Genomic DNA, 21,030 nt, shown 5'->3' on the forward strand with positions numbered 1-21,030 from the left:
ACATTGTAAATCCCTTCCAGTACATAGTACAAATCTAAATTTCAGAGAAACTTCTCTTTAAGATGACAAGAAGTTATCAAGACTTCCTTTGATCCTTGTTTTTAGTATAAGAACCCCTCAGTTGGGGTCATTTAGCCTAGGGAGAAATCTTTGCATGTACTTAGACACCCCCCTCCACCATGTTGAATATCTGCTATTTCCTAACGACTTTACCTCAAAGTGTTTGAAGGTGTATGTAGATGTATCATTTATCCAGATGTATTAGGCCTTTCAAATTTTAGTAAAAAATTTTAGTATAAAGCCTGGCAGTGCAATAATTAATTTTCCAATAGTTGCTGCCTTGCACCTCAGACGTCTGGCAAGATGTTATAGGATCTGGTCCTAGGTCAATATTCGAAGCACAGGGAAACTCTGTGTGACCAAGTCAATGGAACTTTCCTGTGTTCTGGTCCTGAGATGTATGTTTAGAGCAATGTTTCAAGCAGAAAAGTCTGAGTATTCATCTCTCCTTCACAAATACAGGTCTTTTTGCAATAGCAATAAAGTAAATAGCCACTTGTAATATTAAGCTTGTGTCAGTGATGAAGGGTTGGATTGCATAGGGAACTGATACAGCCTTCTAACCCCATTCCTCTAGAGATAACACATACTCACTTAACACTCAGTCTTTGCCCTCAAAGAGCTGACGTTTTTGTTGAGATATCAGACCTTAACACACCTCCTGTGCTGTAACAACATAGACCGATATTTTCACAATATATAACATTAGGTTTTAACCTCTCTGTAATCAGCTGGGTTTTGCTGGGAAAAAACAGGTGGCTGGAATATACAGTGCCTTTCTGTTTTAACATTTAAGAGGAGGTCACACTCACCAGGGATGAAATTTCCATAGCACTCTCTTTTTAAAAGTTTGCAGCGAATAGCTGAACTTACATTTCACTATTACGTAAAAATACTTTCCCTCAACTTTCCAATTACTTAGGGGATAAAAGAGGAGAGGAATACTGGGGTTTTGCAAAGTCCTACAGGGAAATTCTAAAAGTCATTATTATCTTCAATACCTAGCTTAGAAATTCTTTCAACAAGTGGTAATTATTTTCCTCAATTCATTCATATTTCCCCTTCCTACCCCATAAAACAATGTTCACAAACCGAAAAGCACACAAGTGAGAAAAAAATCAGCCTAATTCCACCAGAGGTAAATTTCACTGTTCCTTTCAGTTTTGTCTAAGCACACGTGACTGTATGTATTGCTTTGTAATCCGCTTTCTTTTTGCAAATATATTTCTTGTGGGTATTTTCCCATGTATTTTCCTAGGTCACTTTTAACCTCTTCATTCTTTTCCTTCTCTCTAGGGCACCAGGGGCCAGGGAGGCCCAATCTCAGAGCGCTGCGGGCTCTGCTGGTGATATAAACAATATGGTGAAGTTATAAGGAGAGGGGAGGGGTGGGGGGGCGGGAAAGATTCCTTAGGATAGAAAAAAAAAAACGAAGAAAGCTCCACTAGAAGACCTATGAAATTTCCGACACTAGAACCTTTGTATATAGTTTTCGGTAACCTTCGGCAGGGGGCGCTTGGAAATTGTTGCCACTTTCCGGACAGCCTCGCGTACTTTACCCTCTAGAAAATTGTACAGTGTTTCCGGCCCTTCTCAGTTGTGGACGCTCGTAAGTTTTCGGCAGTTTCCGGGGAGACTCGGGAACTCCGCGTCTCGCTCTCTGTGTTCCGATCGCTCGGTGCGGTGGTGCAGGGTCTCGGGCTAGTCATGGCGTCCCCATCTCGGAGACTGCAGACTAAACCAGTCATTACTTGTTTCAAGAGCGTCCTACTAATCTACACTTTTATTTTCTGGGTGAGAGACGAAGGCGCCTGGGGCTGGCAGGGGATCCCGGGCTTTTAGGTGTGTTGGGGGGGTGTGACCCTGAGCGGCGGGAGCTCAGGTCGGGGATCGGGTGGGGTTTGGGCGGCCATCGCGCCTGGGACCCTGACGCCGGCGACCAGTGACTGGGCCTCGAGCAAAGAGCTCAGGCATCTCGCCGGCGCTGGGGTCGGAGTGCGGGACGAAGGCAGCCGACAGGCTGAGCTGGGACCCAGACGTACCAGCGTTCGAGTTCGATACGGGAGGAGAGGTGGGCGTTAAGCCTCCAGAGCACGCAGACAGTGACCCTGGACATTTGCAGAGGCAAGCAAGGCTTGCCCGGCCCCATTGAGGGCTCACTTGCATAATAGTGTCTTTCTTTTCACTGCTTCATAAGAGAGGAGTGTTTCGCAGGTAAGTATGGGTATGCCTCCACTCCCGCCAGTCTATCCTTGGGCTTGCTTTTGTGTACCATTCCTTTGTACCCTGTGGCTCATCCCTAACTGGAGAGGACTGGGGAAGTTTCTGGAATTCATAAAATCACTTTTTTTTTTTCACCTTCAAGGTTTTCTTCCTAAGGTTGGAGTAAGACAATTAAGGAAGTTTTGATCCCTAGGGTAAAATATGCCATGGGCTAGTGTTTACACACAAAAAGATGAATTTTAAGAATTTTGATAAGAAACCTTGTCCACGGCCTACTCTTGTGTGCAGATCTGCTCCTAACCCCTTCTACTCTTCCCCCTTGTCTGCCATATCCCAGCATATCACACCTATTGTGCTTTAAATACCTCATGCTTTGTGTTTTGAAGATGCTGCTGTACACAGTGCGTAACTGTATTCTCTGAATTCCCACATAGATCACTGGCGTTATCCTTCTTGCAGTTGGCATTTGGGGCAAGGTGAGCCTGGAGAATTACTTTTCTCTTTTAAATGAGAAGGCCACCAATGTCCCCTTCGTGCTCATTGGTACTGGTACCGTCATTATTCTTTTGGGCACCTTTGGTTGTTTTGCTACCTGCCGAGCTTCTGCATGGATGCTAAAACTGGTGAGTCCTTGTTTTCATTAGAATTGATTCTTGGTTTTAGAAAAGTTTTGTATGTTATAGGATTCCTTTCTTGGAACTGGCCATGGCCCTTTATAATTTTTCCTGTTCCTTATGAAAACTTGTTAAGTAACAGTTCAGCTGCCAGTTTCCACTTTCAGAATAGACATGTTGTTATTTTCCCTGCCCTTTTCAATGAAAACATGATGAACTAATTGAAACGACGACCATTATTTTTTTCTTTGACTCCCTTTGCAGCTGTGCTATATCTTATTTATGCTGACTTGGACTTTCTTTCTTATCCTGCAGTATGCAATGTTTCTGACTCTCATTTTTTTGGTCGAACTGGTCGCTGCCATCGTAGGATTTGTTTTCAGACATGAGGTAAGCCTGAATTAGGGAAGCTTAGCATGTTAAATTTATCCTCTAAGAGATAAAAATGGATTTATTTAAGTAGAAGAGTCAGACCTCTGTATTTAAACCTGTAGCTGACAGTAATGGCCTTCTTGTAAACATTCTGGTTCACTTCTAATTTAAAAGAAAATTTAGAAAATTGTAAAGACTGATAGTCACCAGAAGAAAATTACTTGTATTTCCTGTCATTTTTCTGTGTTTAAGTACCTATTAAAACAGAGATAGTACAATTTATAACTTTACTGATAGGAAAATATTCAAAGCACAAAATTGATAACCTTCTTATGCCTTGCATTTTGAAAAGATTAGATATACTTAATGCAAATCATCAAAAGTTTAATATTGGGCCAGGCGTGGTGGCTCATGCCTGTAATCCCAGCACTTTGGGAGGCCAAGGCGGGCGATCACGAGGTCAAGGGATCGAGACCATGCTGGCTAACATGGTGAAACCCTGTCTCTACTAAAAATACACACACACACACACACACACACACACACACACACAAAAAAAAAAATTAGCCGGGCATGGTAGTGGGTGCCTGTAGTCCCAGCTACTCGGGAGGCTGAGGCAGGAGAATGGCATGAACCCAGGAGGCAGAGCTTGCAGTGAGCTGAGATCGCGCCACTGCACACCAGCCTGGGCGACAGAGTGAGACTCCATCTCAAAAAAAAAAAAAAAAGTTTAATATTGAATTAGAAATCAGGTAAACTTGGGGTAGTTCAAATATCATTTGGTGAGTAGCAAAGGCTCATCAATGAGAGTTCTTATAAAGTGGTAGCACAGTCTCCCAAAGTGAGGTTTTGTAGCTTACAAATTCCATAGGCATCGAATTTGTACTCAGTTTAAAGTGGAAAAAGATTAGCAGGGTGCAGAATACAGCAGTACTGCATGGCCACTCAGATAAATACATATTCCCACAGCACTTTGAACTTGTAGTGGTTCTCATCATATATTTTAATGTTTTGCTTAGTAGTCCCCTCAGCTAACCTATATCCCTTAGAGGACAGGATTGTACCATGGAAGTTAATTAGCATACATGTTGCTGCTGTCAAAGATATGACCATTGGTCAGATTCAAGAACTTACTTGACCTGAAACCAAAAGAACTTTCTAGAGGATTTTCTTACTGACATTGTGTTTCTTTGCTATAGATTAAGAACAGCTTTAAGAATAATTATGAGAAGGCTTTGAAGCAGTATAACTCTACAGGAGATTATAGAAGCCATGCAGTAGACAAGATCCAAAGTACGGTAAGTGGTAACCACCACCTGGAGGGGAACACATTCCCTGCTGCCTCAGAGAAAAGAGTAGAATCTGGCTCCTAGATGCTATCCACTTGTAGGGGAAAGAAGTGTGACGTGTTTCATTTTCCTCACATGTGCACCTGTTCTCTTCTGTCCCTGCTTACATCATAGTCCGGCTAGTGTTAGTACCAACTATAGCAGGAAAGTAAAGCCAATACAAAACTGTCATGCATGGTGCTAATCAAGGACCCAGTGCTCATCTCTTGAATCAATTCAGGAGAGAGATCGTTGAGATTAGTAAATGTTTTGAGCACAAATTGCAATAGAAATGTTTGACTACAAAGTTGTAATACGAACTGTAAATGCTTTTGTTGGGTTTTTCAGTTACATTGTTGCGGTGTCACCGATTATAGAGATTGGACAGATACTAATTATTACTCAGAAAAAGGATTTCCTAAGAGTTGCTGTAAACGTGAAGATTGTACTCCACAGAGAGATGCAGACAAAGTAAACAATGAAGTAAGGTGCCTTTTAAAACTTTCTATTTGACAATATTTGAGGACTTAACTGAATGCAAAATTGACCCAGTTTTTAATTTTTTTTTTGAGATGGAGTCTCGCTCTGTCGCCCAGGCTGGAGTGCAGTGGCGCGATCTTGGCTGACTGCTAGCTCTGCCTCCCGGGTTCACCCCGTTCTCCTGCCTCAGCCTCCTGAGTAGCTGGGACTACAGGCGCCCACCACCACGCCTGGCTAATTTTTTGTATTTTTTAGTAGAGACAGGGTTTCACCGTGTTAGCCAGGGTGGTCTCGATCTCCTGACCTCGTGATCTGCCCGACTTGGCCTCCCAAAGTGCTGGGATTACAGGCGTGAACCACTGTGCCCGGCCAGTTTTTAACTTTTAAATATAAGCTGAAATAAGGCAGGTAGGACTTGAGTTCAGACAGCTAGCAAGTAACACTTTTTTGTTTATTTATTATTTAGTACTTTTTCTAAAGACAGTGTTTCTCTCTGTCACCCAGTCTGAAGTGCAGTGGTGTGATCATAGTTCACTGGAGCCTTGAACTCCTGGGTTCAAGTGAAGTAACACTTTTAAATATATAATCCAAAAGGTGGAAATAGTTGGGAATAATTATTTGTTCTGTTGAGAACATATGGAAGAGAGTAGATTTCAATAAAATGAAAATCAAAGGCTCTGATACATACATCTTTCTGCAGAGGTATATCATCAAAGTATTTATTACCCTAAATATATCTTCCTGCAGAGGTATATGATCAAAGTATTTATTTCCATAAAGAAAAGCACAGGCTGCTTGTACTGTATTTAATCTTCGTTTTTTTCCTCCCATTAGGGTTGTTTTATAAAGGTAATGACCATTATAGAGTCAGAAATGGGAGTCGTTGCAGGAATTTCCTTTGGAGTTGCTTGCTTCCAAGTAAGTCTTTGTAGTTACTTAGGAAATATTTCATCCCTTAGGAAATATTTCATCCCTCTTGTAGGTGTAAGCTAGAAGATTTTCACTTTTTTTTTTTTTGAGTTGGAGTCTTGCTCTGTTGCCCAGTCTGGAATGCAGTGGTGCCATCTCAGCTCCCTGCAACCTCTACTTCTTGGGTTCAAGCAATACTCCCACCTCAGCCTCCTGAGTAGCTAGAATTACAGGTGTGTGCCACCACGCCTGGCTCATTTTTTTGTATTTTTAGTAGAGATGGGGTTTCACCATGTCGGCCAGGCTGATCTCGAACACCTGACCTCAAGTGATCCGCCCACCTCGGCCTCCCAAAGTGCTGGGATTACAAGCATGAGCTACTGCATGCAGCAAGATTTTCACTTTTAAGGCTTAAAGTTTTTGCTTCAGGGGCCTGGATAGTGAGGACATTTTTAGGGAAGTCGTATTTTCACAAAACTCTCAGTTACTGGTCACAGTATAAAAATACTTTAGGAGAAATACCTGATGTAGATGACGAGTTGATGGGTGCAGCAAACCACCATGGCACGTGTATACCTATGTAACAAACCTGCACGTTCTGCACATGTATCCCAGAACTTAAAGTATAATAAAAAAAAAAAAAAGAAGAAGAAAAAAAGTAAGATTTAGAATTAACTTGCAGCAGTACATATCTTTTGAAAGCAGTTAACTGTGGAAAGACTCAGTGCCCTCTTAGTTATGGCAACTTTCCAGTATCATAGTTCATGAAACAAAACATTAGATAGGAACCTTGGTTCTCTCTGCGGTCAGTCAAGATTCTAAAATGTTATTAGGATCTTTCCTGGGCTGCAACTGCCTGATGAGTTGCATACAAGTTCCAACCTATTACAATTTAGATGATGCTACCCCCATATTCATTATGCACCAGTTGCTTTGGGTTGATTCCACGTTGTAGATGAAATTATGTTTCTCAAGTTGTGTTTCTCACTGTAGCATGAAGTTTATTTTATGGCTCTGAACGATTTTCTTTTTTAGATTAAACACTAGAAATAAGACTGATTCAAGTTGAGTCTTGATATATTTTTAAAGTAGCAAGCAAAGCTATATCTAAATCTATGCTAATGCAGTAGCCACTAGCCACCTTTGAGTTGTTATAAGTTATTAAATAAAATTAAAACCTCAGTTTCCTGGAGATTTGAAATACTTAGTAACCATGTGGCTGCTGCCTACTATATCAGACAGTACAGGGATTCTAGAACGTTTTCATTACTGTAGCACTGCTCTGGATCTTTCCAGGAAAATCTCTGCCCTCGTTGATGGAGATTTCACTTGTTAAGATACTTACTGAAAACCATGTCTTTGTTTTTTCTGGGAAATGAGAGTAAGCAAAGTTTCTCCAAAACTTGTGACTGAATCTTCCTTGAGTGACAGTTTGCTGGATTTTCCTTTGGTGAGAGTTGTGAAATTCTGGGTCATAGTGGCAATAAAACTTCACTTACATTCTTTGAATGTGACCTAGATGCTGCAGAGTATTAAACATATAACTCTAGAAAAACTCAAGGAAGAAAATTTATAGGCGAATTACAAGTGAGAGGGTAATATAGTTTGAGGTCTTCAAGCTGTTTTGTGTATGTATTTAATTTTGTTCCTATTTTATTTCTAGCTGATTGGAATCTTTCTCGCCTACTGCCTCTCTCGTGCCATAACAAATAACCAGTATGAGATAGTGTAACCCAATGTATCTGCGGGCCTATTCCTCTCTACCTTTAAGGTGCGTTCATTTTGGTCCTCAGCTCTGTTAGTGTTGATATTTATTCTAGCCTGTGTATATGATACATGGACTAAGTTTGCCAAGAACGTCTTGTCTAGTAGTATATTTAAATCTAGCTGGTGCTATGTAAGCCCTGTGTAGGCAGGTTAGGTCTCTATACACAGGGCATGATCAGAAAGTAATGACTTAGCTACAGCTTATCTATGCATGCTCTCTGTTTTTATGCAACAGAAGAGTCCCCGTGTGGGTTTATATATTTACATACACATGTCAGCCTGGAGATCATAAGTGGTCCCTTTTCTAACATGTTCCAGCCTAGAGAGAGGAGAAGCAAAGAATCCCAATAATGACCTTACTTGTGAGGTTCCCTGGCAGGTGCACTCTGCTCATCACCAATATTGACATTTTCTCTAGTCCTTTTCATAGTTTTCATTTACCACAGTCCATCCGTCGTTGAGAGTGCGGCTTTCTTGGTAAAAAGATACTTTTGGTGGGCTATCGTTCAAGCCGTAAACTCATCTGGTCTAGTAAGGAACCAGATTTTGGGAAGACGTGTGTTTCAACGGCATTAGTATTTGAGTGGTAAAATACTGTGAGAACTGTTGTTGACTGAATTGATCCCTAGGGCACACTTTGCATTTTACTTGAGCCACTGACTAGGAGCACATAGGAAGGCCTTCATTAGCAGGAATAGATTAGAATGTATGTAAAGCAAATACGGATGTTGAAATTTGGGTAACAAGTACATTAACTGTTTTTGTTTAATTTTAGGACATTTAGGTTCCCCCCGTGAATTAGAAATTGCCTGGTTGGAGAACTGACGACACTACTTACTGATAGATCAAAAAACTACACCAGTAGGTTGATTCAATCAAGATGTATATAGACCGAAAACCACACCAATAGGCTGATTCAATCAAGATTTGTGCTCGCAATAGGCTGATTCAATCAAGATTTGTGCTCGCAATAGGCTGATTCAATCAAGATGTGTGTTTGCTATGTTCCAAGTCCACCTTCTGTCCCATTCATGTTAGATCGTTGAAACCCTGTATCCCTTTGAAACACTGGAAGAGCTAGTAAATTGTAAATGAAGTAATACTGTGTTCCTCTTGACTGTTATTTTTCTTAGTGGGGGGCCTTTGGAAGGCACTGTGAATTTGCTATTTTGATGTAGTGTTACAAGATGGAAAATTGATTCCTCTGACTTTGCTATTGATGTAGTGTGATAGAAAATTGACCTCTCTGAACTGGCTCCTTCCCAGTCAAGGTTATCTGGTTTGATTGTATAATTCGCACCAAGAAGTTAAAATGTTTTATTACTCTCTGTTGTGATGAGAGACAGAGAGTCACATTGTGTGATTTAATTTCAGTCAGTCAATAGATGGCATCCCTCATCAAGGTTGCCAGATGGTGATAACAGTAAGGGACTACTGATGTTCTGTGATACATCAGGTTTCAGCACACAACTTACATTTCTTTGCCTCCAAATTGAGGCATTTATTATGATGTTCATACTTTCCCTCTTGTTTGAAAGTTTCTGATTATTAAATGGTGCCGGAATTATTGTATTTTCCTTAGGATTTCAGTGGAACTTATCTTCATTAAATTTAGCTGGTACCAGGTTGATATGACTTGTTAATATTATGGTCAACTTTAAGTCTTAGTTTTCGTTTGTGCCTTTGATTAATCAGTATAACTCTTTTATACAATAAATACTGTTTTCCTCTAAAAAGATCATGTTTAAATTAACTTGTAGAAAATGTGCTGGGATGGTTGTTGTTTTCCACTGAGAACGCTAAGCCCTACCTTTCTACTCAGAGTACAGTTTTTAGATGTGAAATATAAGCCTCAGGCCTTAACTCTGTATTAAAAAAATTAATGTTCTTGTTTAAAAAAACTGTTCCCATAGGTACAGCAAACCACCATGGCACATGTATACCAATGTAATAAACCTGCACATTCTGCACATGTATCCCAGAACTTAATGTAAACAAAAAAATCTTAAAGTGCAAATATTAAAACTGTTCCCTGTGAAAAAATTATATTCCATGTTATAAAATACCATATGATTAGTGTTCTCCTAGAGATGAGACTTTTTTGATTGTATAGTTTGCATTAAAAAGTTGTATAGGGAGGGATGTAACCTGTATCTTCAGGATAATAAGGAAATAAGGAAAATAATAATTACTAAAATTTGAGTTGAAGTCAGGGAATTATTTCTTTGGTTTTGAGTCTTTTTATACATCCATTAGTAGAACCTATCTAGTCTGATTGCCACAGTCCTTGAATTGATGGTAAGGGGGAGTTAGTTACAGTTGGAAAAAAAACTGGGCAAAAACTACTAGTTAAATAATTATGAATTTTGAGTAAGGGTTTTTAAAATGCTTGGAGTTATTGCAGAAAAAGGATATTCTCCATTAGAACATTTGACGTGTGGCTTTTGACATAAGATAAGGTGATAAGAAAATTAAGTTGGAAAATAGTGACTCAAGTACAGCAAATCAGATTTTTGGCTACTGAGATTAAAGAAGCAAATATTTAAAGGATTATCAGCAATTTTCAAATACATATTTTTCACTGCAGTGGTTTTGAAGAACGTTTTAAAGTTATATTTAGAATTTTTTAAAAAAAGTTTTCCCTCAGCTGGGCAAGGTGGCTCACATCTGTAATCCCAGCATTTGGAGAGGCTGAGCTGGGTGGATCACCTGAGGTCAGGAGTTCTAGACCAGCCTGGCCAACATGGTAAAGCACCATCTCTACTAAAAATGCAAAAATTAGCTGGGTGTGGTGGTGAGCACCTGTAATCCCAGCTACTTGGGAGACTGAGGCAGTAGAGTCACTTGAATCTGGGAGGCAGAGGTTGCAAGGAGCCGAGATCGTGCCACTGCACTCCAGCCTGGGCGACAAGAGTGAACCTCCATCTCAAAAAAAAAAAAAAAAAAAAGGTTTCCCTCATTATTAAAAAGGAAAAATTATAGAAAATTAAAATATAGAATGTAGAAAGAGGGAAAACACCACACATCACTCTTCAGGTGGATTGGTTTTTTTTAAGATGGGTTTATTTTGGATAGCCAGTTAGAAAACTCACTTATAAACATGGCACAAGTATACATATGTAATAAACCTGCACGTTATGCACATGTACCCTAGAACTTAAAGTATAATAAAAAATAAATAAATAAAAATAAAAAATAAATAAAAATGCAGTAGTACTTTCCTTAAGATATTAATAATTTGTCATGTTTTCAAATATAAACAAGAAGATATAAGGACAAACTATGTACTGTAAAAATATATTTACTGAGAGACCAATATAAATCATAAATCAAGTGCTATTAGTAAACTGCTTATACTTGTAATATTGTCTTCTTTGAATAAATCGTCATAGTCATGGTTATAGCATCAAAAAAAAAAGAAAACTCACTTATAGCTGATATGTGCATATGCGTGCTGAATTGTATACTTAATTCTGAAAGTAATGAGGAAACATTTCACCTGATGATAACAGGTACAAAGGAAAGTTCACGTGTCTTTAATAGTTTGCTAATTAGACTAGCAGGTTAGAAAGAGGGATCACTAGATGGGAGAGAGAGATCCAGTTTCCACTGGAGGCAGTAGGTCTGCTAGTTTCCATGGTGACAATCCTAATGGCAGAGGGAGTGAGTTTCCCTTAGTGGCACAGGCTGGGGGTTTTGAGCTTTTGAGTTTTATTTTATAGAAATCTGGAGAATTTTACATTTTACTTCATTTTATATCCATGTTTAAAATAATTCATTTTTGATGTCCCAAAATTGATGTGGGTTGCCTTATTTCCAGGCACCAGGTTGCTCACTGCAAGGTGACATTTTGAGAAGCAGAGATCTCTAGGTATATCTTCTGAAAGTGTGAAAAGCTTGGTAGATTTCAATGGCCTATTCCAGGTGGGTTGTTGGGTTTATGTTGTAAGCATCAAACTTTTGTGGAAATAAATACCGAATACAAGGTATAAATACCATTTCTGGTTTTCCTCAGAGCTCACAAAAGAATCTTTGAGACTTGATGTTTTCAACCTCCTGTCAGAATCCAAGTTGGTGATGCACCCAAGCAAACCTGTTAAAATATGAGATACAGGGCCAGGCGCGGTGGCTCACGCCTGTAATCCCAGCACTTTGGGAGGCCAAGGCGGGTGGATCACGAGGTCAGGAGATCGAGACCATCCTGGTTAATACGGTGAAATGCCGTCTCTACTAAAAGTACAAAAAATTAGCCAGACATGGTGGCGGGTGCCTGTAGTCCCAGCTACTCGGGAGGCTGAGGCAGGAGGATGGCGTGAACCCGGGAGGTGGAGTTTGCAGTAAGCAGAGATCGCGTGTCTTTAACAGTTTGCTAATTAGACTAGCTGGTTAGAAAAGGGAATCACTAGATGGGAGGGATCACTAGATGGGCACTCCAGCCTGGCGACAGAGCAAGACTCCGTCTCAAAAAAATATATAATAAATAAAAAGAGACACAAAGCATATATGCATTTTCTCGTGAAACAGTAAACTTTGGTTCCTTTGAACTATTCTGTGAGGGTTTTTGTGTTTGCAGAAAAAAAAATTAACCTGAGATATTAATGCCGTTTCTGCTTTTCCTCATAGCATATATAAGATACTTTGAGATTTGATTTTTTTTAAGTTTGCTGCTTTTCTAGGTTGACACTTTATGATGTGGCAAACCAAACGTTACTAATTTAAAAAGGAAAACAAAAAGCTAATGTGTCAGAAATGAATATATAAACTGAAACAGCTATAGGGAAATAAGACTTTCAGTTTTAAGTCGTTGCTTTAAAACTTCACCCAGATTGCTTGTGAGAGAGAAGCCATTATGATTTAATTATGGTTTTTCTATTAGGTACCCTGACCCCATGGAGCTTAGTGGCATCAGGCACTTGTAAGAGCACAGTAAATGCTAATGGAATAAATGAATGAATGAGTAAGTCTAATTATAATGGCCCTTTAATGTTCTGTGTGAAATAAGATGATCTCAACATCTCATTCTATGTAAGCCACCATTTATATAATAGAAACCACCTGCCCAGTCAGAAACCACTTAACCTCAGAAACCACTGCTAACTTCCTCCTGGTCAAATCGCTTTTTGCTGCTTCTCTTTCTTGAAGTCTTTGTTGCATTTGGTACCACTAAAAATATTTTTCTTTTTTTTTGTTTTGACTGTGTAACATCCTGATTTTCTTCCCTTTTACTGCTCTTTCTAGTTTACTTTGTTGTTTGAATTTCCTCCTCCTTTTCAAGTGTGGCTGACCCCAAGGGCTTATATTTAGCTTTTTGCTCTTAGATTATGCTGACCTTACCTTGAGGAAGTAAATGTACATGATCATCAGGCCTAACCTCTCATTCTTGGGACATGCACTTCAGTTGTGTGTTGGTCATAGCAGCTTGCTTATATTCCTACCCCTCTCCAATACCTAAAAGTTTAGTAGCATTCCAAACACTTAAAAATTTTTAAATATTCCTCCTGTAAACATCTAACACATGAACAGTAAGTACTTATTTGACATTGACCTACCTGACTCTTTCACCAGGGATGACATGGCTTATGGAAACTGGGGAAAATGGGTCACCTGTTCAAACCACAAGCATTTATCAAGTGCACATCAGTTCTTTGGGATTGTCATGCTTCATCTGATGGTGTTCTCATTACCATATCCTCAAAATTTTCATTAAAAAAATGAAGTGGTGAGTTGGTAAGGCTCTTGTTTCTTCCAGTCGAAATTTCTCACCACTTTTTTTCTGGGAAAACACAAACCTATTAGCAACATCCACAAAGCAAATCAAAGTGACATGGCACTTGCCTGGATATAGACAATTCACCAATGGCTATATACAGCATATATAGGAGGGTAGACAACTACTCAGAATCATGACTAGAAAGGTAAAGTATGTACACAGGGCAACATTATGTACACAGGGCAACCTAGGGTACAGCGTAAGAGATTCTGCACACATTTTCCTATCCAGAAAGGCCAGGCACTTCCTCAGCAGGAAAGTGGCAGATAAGGGCGGGCGCGGTGGCTCACACCTGTAATCCTAGCACTTTGGGAGGCCAAGGCAGGCGGATCACCTGAGTTCAGGAGTTTGAGACCAGCCTGACCAACATGGAGAAACTCCGTCTCTACTAAAAATACAAAATAAGCGGGGTGTGGTAGTATGTGCCTGTAGTCTCAGTTACTTGAGAGGCTGAGGCAGGAGAATCACTTGAACCCGGGAGGCGGAGGTTGCAGTGAGCTGAGATCGTGCCATTGCACTCTAGCCTGGGCAACAAGAGCAAAACACAGTCTAAAAACAACAACAACAACAACAACAAAAAGTGGCATATAAGAGAAGGTAGGCCATTTGAAAAGACCCTTTTTCCCCTGTGTGTGTGTGTGTGTGTGTGTGTGAGTGTATGACAGAGTCTCTCTCCATCACCCAGGCTGGAGTGCAGTGGTGCGATCTTGGCTCACTGCAACCTCCACCTCCCAGGTTCAAGCAATTATCCCTGCCTCAGCCTCCTGAGTAGCTGGGATTATAGCCTCCCGCCACCACACCCAGCTAATTTTTGTATTTTTAGTAGTGACGGGGTTTCGCCATGTTGGCCAGGCTAATCTTGAACTCCTGACCTCAGGTGATCCGCCCGCCTCGGCCTTCCAAAGTGCTGGGATTACATGTGTGAGCCACCGCGCCCAGCCCCCTCTTCAGTTTCTTCTCCTATAGTGGGGAAATAAGATAACTAATGTGTATTGAGCATTTACTAATTGCTTCAGTAGACTACCTTGTGTGGGGAGGTAGTGCTATCCTCATTTTCCCTAAAAACAGAAAAGTTGAGGATTAGGTTAAATAACTTGCCCAAAGTCACGTAGCTATTGAGTAGCAGATCTGAAATTTTAACTGAAATCTGACTCTGAAGCCTATGCTTCTTTTATTGGATTTTGGTGCATCTTAATAGCAAAGGGGATTGTGTGACACTGGCCCATAGGCAGAGAACGAAAGGAAGAAACAAAAAGATTCTCTTCTCTAAATATCTTTTTTTTTTTTTAAATTATTAAGCCAGAGTCTCAATCTGTTGTCCAGGCTGGAGTGCAGTGGCAAAATCTCGGCTCACTGCAACCTCCACCTCCCAGGTTCAAGCAAGTCTTCTGCCTGAGCCTCCCAAGTACCTGGGATTACAGGCACCCGCCACCATGCCCAGCTAATTTTTTGTATTTTTAGTAGAGACAGGGGTCTTGCCATGTTGATCAGGCTGGTCTCGAACTCCTGACCACCTCAGCCTCTCAAAGTGCTGGTATTACAGGCGTGAACCACCGCACCCAACCTCTCCAAATATCTTTTAATCAGTCTTTATTGAATGTGAAATCTTTAAAGAGAAAACCTTCGTGAAAGAATATCCTATTCTCTCACAATATGCCCTTTGTAGGGTGTTAGTGTACAATAATTACATATTAAAAACAAACCAACCAACCTTGTTATTACTCCTCAGCTCCACAACATTATCGAACCAAGGGAATGATTACAAAGAGTTAATCGCAGTCTAAACATCAACTCTTTCCATTTTCTTTTAAGCATCTTGACAGTCTAATGCTTCCTAAAGTTTATAAACTAGTATTTCCTATGTTAGGAAAGATACTCCACAACACTTAGTCGCTTTCAAACATATTCCCATTTGAGTATCTTTAAATATTAAGTGAAACAAACAAGAACAAAAACACCTATGCTACACACTCACACATGGGGGCAGAATCACTCCTACCCTTTAGGTACAAGTCCAAACTCCCGCTTTCATTAAATGGATTTGTTCGTACATGTGCACATGCATGCAGATAATCTATTCCCCTACAGAACAGAAGCAATTTCTGAAGCTGCTAGCCCCACCTTAGAGTGCGCCAGGGAACCAGGGAGTTCAGAGCTGCACACTACAGCTCAGGACAGCCTTGCATCCAGCCCAATCACAGTCTTGCCCAAGCAGAGCAAGCAATACAGGCCCTTCTTTCATGAAGTTTTCCTTAGCCTCCTACCCGACTCTTCTTGGCCTGAGCCCCATCTTGGGACTCTGACACTGTCTTAGACAAAATGTAGCAGAAAACATGTCATGGTAATTATTAGAGAACTTGGCCCGAAGACACACATATCCCAAGGAACATGGAAAATGTAAAAATGTTCAGGGAAATTAAAAGTGTATAATGTAACAAATCAAAGATAACCAATGTTTTGATTTAAAAACAAAAGTTTCTTATCTACAAAATGAGTACATGAATTATTAGAAAAATCTATAAAAATTTCAGAGTTCAAAGAAGTATAAAGTAATAAGTGAAAGTCTTGTTTTGCTGCCCACCCTCATTATTCCCACTTCCCAGAGAGGATCACTGATTAAAGTGCCTTATGATTCCTTCCACACATTGCCATATACATGTGTATTTGTACAGTTTTTTCTTCCCACAAATGGAAGCCATGGTTAAGATCACAGGTTTGAGTTCCATCTTTACCAGTTACTGGTTGTGAGTTCTTTGGCAAGTCACCTAATCTATCTGTGCCTCAGTTTCCTCATTTATGAAAAGATAAATAATATTACTTGCTTCATAGGGCTGTTATAAGGATTAAATGAGTTGCTTATATGCCAGACACTTAAGACAGTGTTATATAGGTGTCAGTCTAATATTTAAAGGATCTTTATTGAGATATATTTTGCATATCATAAAATTCAGCTCTTTTTTTGAGACAGAGTCTTACTCTGTCACCCAGGCTGGAGTGCAGTGGCATGATCACGGCTCACTGCAGCCTCGACCTCCAAGGCTCAGGTGATCCTCCCACCTCACCCCTCCAGTAGCTGGGACTACAGGCACGCGCCACCATGGCCGGCTAATATTTTGTATTTTTTGTAGACACAGGGTTTCGCCATGTTGCCCAGGCTGGTCTCAAACTCCTGGGTTCAAGGGATCTGCCCGCCTCGGGTCTCTCAAAGTGCAGGGATTACAGGTATGAGTCACTGCGTCCAGCCGAATTAACCCCTTTTAAGTGTGCAATTCAATGATTTTTAGTAACATACTGAGTGGTACAATCATCATAAATGAGTTTTACAACATTTTCACTCTCCTAATAAGGATCCCTCCTGCTCATTTACAGTTAATCTCTGTTCCCACTCCCAACCCTAGGCAAGCATTAGTCTACTTTCCATTTCCAAATATTTGTCTTTTATAGAAATTTCATGTAAATGGAAATATACAATATGTGGTTTCTTTTGCCTGGATTCTTTCACTTCACAAAATGTTTGTGAGGTTCATCCATGACACAGCATGTGTTAGTAGTCTGTGATTTTTATGCTGAGTAGTATTCTATTATGCCACACTTTGTCCATTTGCCAGTTGATAGACATTTAGATTGTTTCCGGTGTATGGCTACTACGAATAATGTTCCTGTGAACATTTCCATGCAAGTCTTTGTGTAGTCATATGTTTTAATTTTTCTTGGATAGATACCTAGGAATGAAATTGCTGGGTTGTATGGAAGTTATATGTTTACCATTTTGAGGAACTGCCAAACTGCTTTCAAAGTGGCTGTACCATTTTATAGTCCTATCAGCATTTCATGAGGGTTTGCATTCTTGCACATTCTCACTAACATTTGTTCATTTGTTGTTGTTTGTTTTACTTTTCATTCTTGTTCTGCCGGGTTCAAAATGGTATTAATAGTGGTTTTAATTTGCATTTTCCTAATGACTGATGTTGAGCATCTTGTCATGTGCTTATTAACCATTTGTAGATCATCTTTGATGAAAAGTATGCTCATAGCTTTTGTACATTTTAAAATTGGGTTGTCTGCTTAATAACTTGCAAGAGTTCTTTCTGTATTCTAAGTAGAAATCCTTTATTGCATATGTATTTTGCAAATATTTTCTTCCAGTCTGTTGCTTGTCTTTTTGTTCTCTTAATAGTGTCATTTCGAAGTGCAAAAGTTTTGAATTTTCCTAAGGCTCAATTTATCAATTTTTTTCTTTGATGGACTATGCTTTTCGTGTCATATCTAAGAAACCTTTACCTAACCTAAGGTCTTATAGATTTTATCCTATGTTTTCTTCTAAATATCTTACTGTTTTTAGCTCTTACATTTAAGTCTATGAAAAATTTAGAATAAATTTTCCTGTATGGTGTGAGATGAGGCTCTAATATAATCTTTTTCATGCACTGATCATATATCCTGTGGCCTTGGTGTACTTCTAATAGTTTTTGTTTTGTTTTGTGGATTCCTTAGGATTTTCAATATACAAGATTATGTCATATGCAAATAGAGTTATTGTACTTCTACCTTTTCAGTCTGGATGATTTATATTTCTTTTTCTGGCTTAATTCTCCCGATAGAACCTCCAGTACAATGTTCAATAAAAATGGTGAGCGCAGATATTCTTGTTTTGCTTTTGATTTTAGGGGAAAGTTTTCAGTCTTTTACATTTAAGTCTGATTTTAGCTGTGGGTTTTTTTGTGAATACCTTTTATCAGGTTTAGGAAGTTCCCTTTTATTCCTAGTTCGTTGAATATTTTTATCATAAAAAGGTATTGTACGTTGTCAAAAGCTTTTTCTGTGTCTACTGAAATGACGATGTGGTTTTTGTCTTTTAAAATATTTTAATTGATCATTTTAGGTGTAGTATGTTGATTGATTTTCATATGTTGACCTAACGTTGCATTCCCAGAATAAATCCCAACTGGTTATGATGCATAAATTTTTCTTTATATTGCTGGGTTTGGCTTGCTGATATTTTGTTGAGGGTTGTTGTGCATATATTTATAAGGGATATTGGTCTGTAGCTTTCTCGTTATGTCTTTGTTTTAATTTGGCATCAGGGTCATATTTGCCTCATAGAATGAGTTGTGAAGTGTTTTCTCCCATTCCAATTTCGGAAGAGTTTATGAAGGATTTGTATTAATTCTTCTTTAAACTTGTAATAGCATTAACCAGTGAAGCCATCTGAGCCTGTGTTTTTCTTTGTGGAGAGTTTATTGATTCCCAATTCAATCACTTGTCATAAAGCTACACAGATTTTCTATTTCTTTCTGAATTAGTTTTGGTAGTTTGTGTGTTATTCTAGTAATTTGTTCATTTCGTGTAGATTATCTAATTCGATTCCATGCAATTGTCCATAGTATTCCTTTATAATGTTTTTATTTCTCTAAAGTTGATAGTGATGCCTACTCTTTCATTTATAATTTTAGCAATTTGAATCTTTGTTTCTTGGTCAGTCTAGCTAAAGGTTTATTAATTTTGTTAATCCTTTCAGAAAGTCAACTTGAATTTTGTTGATTTCTATTGTTTTTCTGTTTCCTAGGGTGATTAATCCTACACTATTTTTTAAATCAGTATATTTATTAAAAGTGGTTACTTATTCATTTTTCCTCACGTACCCTTTCTACATTATACATGTTACATGTTCTGTTTGACATTCATCTGAAAAATATAATTTATATTTGATATACTGGATGATTTCATAATTGACAATAAAATGCTTTCTTTTTTTCCCCTCAAATTTATTTTAAGTTCTGAGGTACCTGTGCAGGATGTGCAGATTTGTTACATAGGCAAACAGGTGATTTTGCTGCGCAGATCATCCCATCACCTAGGTATTAAGCCCAGCATCCATTAACTATTCTTCCTGATGTTCTCCCTCCCTCCCCTAACCCCCTGACAAGCCCCAGTGTGTGTTGTTTCCCACAATGTGTCAATGTGTTCTCATTGTTTAGCTCTCACTTGTAAGTGAGAACATGCAGTGTTTTTTTTTTCTGTTCCCGCGTTACTTTGCTGAGGATAATGGCTTCCAGCTCCATCCATGTCCCTGCAAAGGACATGATCTTATTATTATTATTATTATTATATTTTGAGACGGAGTCTCACTCTGTTGCCGGACTGGCCAGCATGGTAAAACCCCATCTCTACTGAAAATACAAAAATTAGCTGGGCGTGGTGGTGGGCGCCGGTAATCCCAGCTAGTCGGGAAGCTGAGGCAGAGAGAATCGCTTGAACCTGGGAGGTGGAGGTTGCAGTGAGCCGAGATCGCGCCACTGCACTCCAGCCTGGCAACAGAGCAGAACTCTGTCTCAAAAACAACAACAACACCAACAACAAACCAATCTAGCAATCTAGTTGAGATTAATAGAAATGTAATTTTAATAGTATACGAAATCATTTTCCAATATAGCTCCATTCCCACTCTGTTTTTTTTGTGCTGTTATTGTCATAGAAATTATATATTTTACATTATTAGTCTATCAACACAATTTTATGATTATTTCTTTATGCAATTATATTTTAAATAAGTTAGGAGAAGACAATAGTTACAAAAATACGTTTATGTTATCTTTTATGTTTACCTACATAGATACCTTTACTGGTACTATTTATTTATTTATTATTTATTTATACTTAATTTTTGCTAATTCAAATGTGGATTTGAATTACTGTATAGTTCTTTCATTTTAGACTGAAGGACTTCTTTTAGTATTTCTTGTAGGTCAGATCTGCTAGTGAAAAATTCTTTCAGTTTTTGTTCATCTGAAAATGTGTTAATTCTCTTTCAGTTTTGAAGGATAGTTTTGCCAAATACAGAATTTTTAGTTGACAATTTTTTCCTTTTAGCACTTTGAGGATGCCATCCCAATGCATTCTGTCCTCCATGAAGTCAAGAAGGCATTCTGTTCTTTTTGATGAGAAGTCCACTGTTAATCTCATTGAGAGTCCCTTATATGTGACGAATTGCTTTTCTCTTGCTGCTTTAAAGAGTCTTTGTCTTTCAACAGTTTGACTATGATGTGACTGGGTGTAGATATCCTTGTGTTGACCCTACTTGAAGTTTGTTGCACTTTTAGCTGTGTAGAGCAAAGTTTTTCATAAAATTGGGGAAATTTTTGGCTATTATTTCTTCAACTATTCTTTCTATTTGTTTACATCTCCCTCTTCTCCTTCTGGGACTTACATTGTATGTCTATTGGTATGCTTGATGGTATACTACAGGTCTCTGAACCTTTTTGCTTTCTATTACTCAGACTGACTTACCTAAATTAACCTATGTTTGAGTTCTCTGATTCTTTTCTTCGGCCAGCTCAAATCTACTATTGAACAATTTTAGTGAATCTTTCATTGCAATTACTGTACTTTGCAACTCCATAATTTCTGTTTGCATCTTTTAAACACCTTTTTTTTTTTTTTTTGAGACAGAATTTTGCTCTGTCAGCCAGGCTGGAGTGCAGTGGCAAAATCTCGGCTCACTGCAACC

General features: G+C 38.9%; 1 protein-coding gene across 2 annotated transcripts; it reads left to right on the forward strand.

Moving 5' to 3' along the window:
- Positions 1-1,605: 1,605 nt before the first annotated feature.
- TSPAN6 (tetraspanin 6) lies at positions 1,606-9,178 on the forward strand. Of its 2 annotated transcripts, XM_011954567.1 has the most exons (10): positions 1,641-1,669; positions 2,258-2,274; positions 2,718-2,906; positions 3,213-3,287; positions 4,469-4,567; positions 4,946-5,080; positions 5,912-5,995; positions 7,650-7,757; positions 8,529-8,663; positions 8,696-9,178. In XM_011954567.1, the coding sequence occupies exons 3-8, from the start codon at positions 2,895-2,897 to the stop codon at positions 7,716-7,718; spliced, it is 474 nt and encodes a 157-aa protein (XP_011809957.1). In that variant the 5' UTR covers positions 1,641-1,669; positions 2,258-2,274; positions 2,718-2,894; the 3' UTR covers positions 7,719-7,757; positions 8,529-8,663; positions 8,696-9,178. The 2 variants fall into 2 exon arrangements, with proteins under 2 accessions (XP_011809956.1, XP_011809957.1); XM_011954566.1 differs by lacking the exon at positions 2,258-2,274 and having other exon boundaries at positions 1,606-1,854.
- The last annotated feature ends 11,852 nt before the right edge of the window (positions 9,179-21,030 follow it).

Source organism: Colobus angolensis, unplaced genomic scaffold, assembly GCF_000951035.1.
Source record: "Colobus angolensis palliatus isolate OR3802 unplaced genomic scaffold, Cang.pa_1.0 Scaffold385, whole genome shotgun sequence".
Taxonomy (NCBI): Eukaryota; Metazoa; Chordata; class Mammalia; order Primates; family Cercopithecidae; genus Colobus; species Colobus angolensis.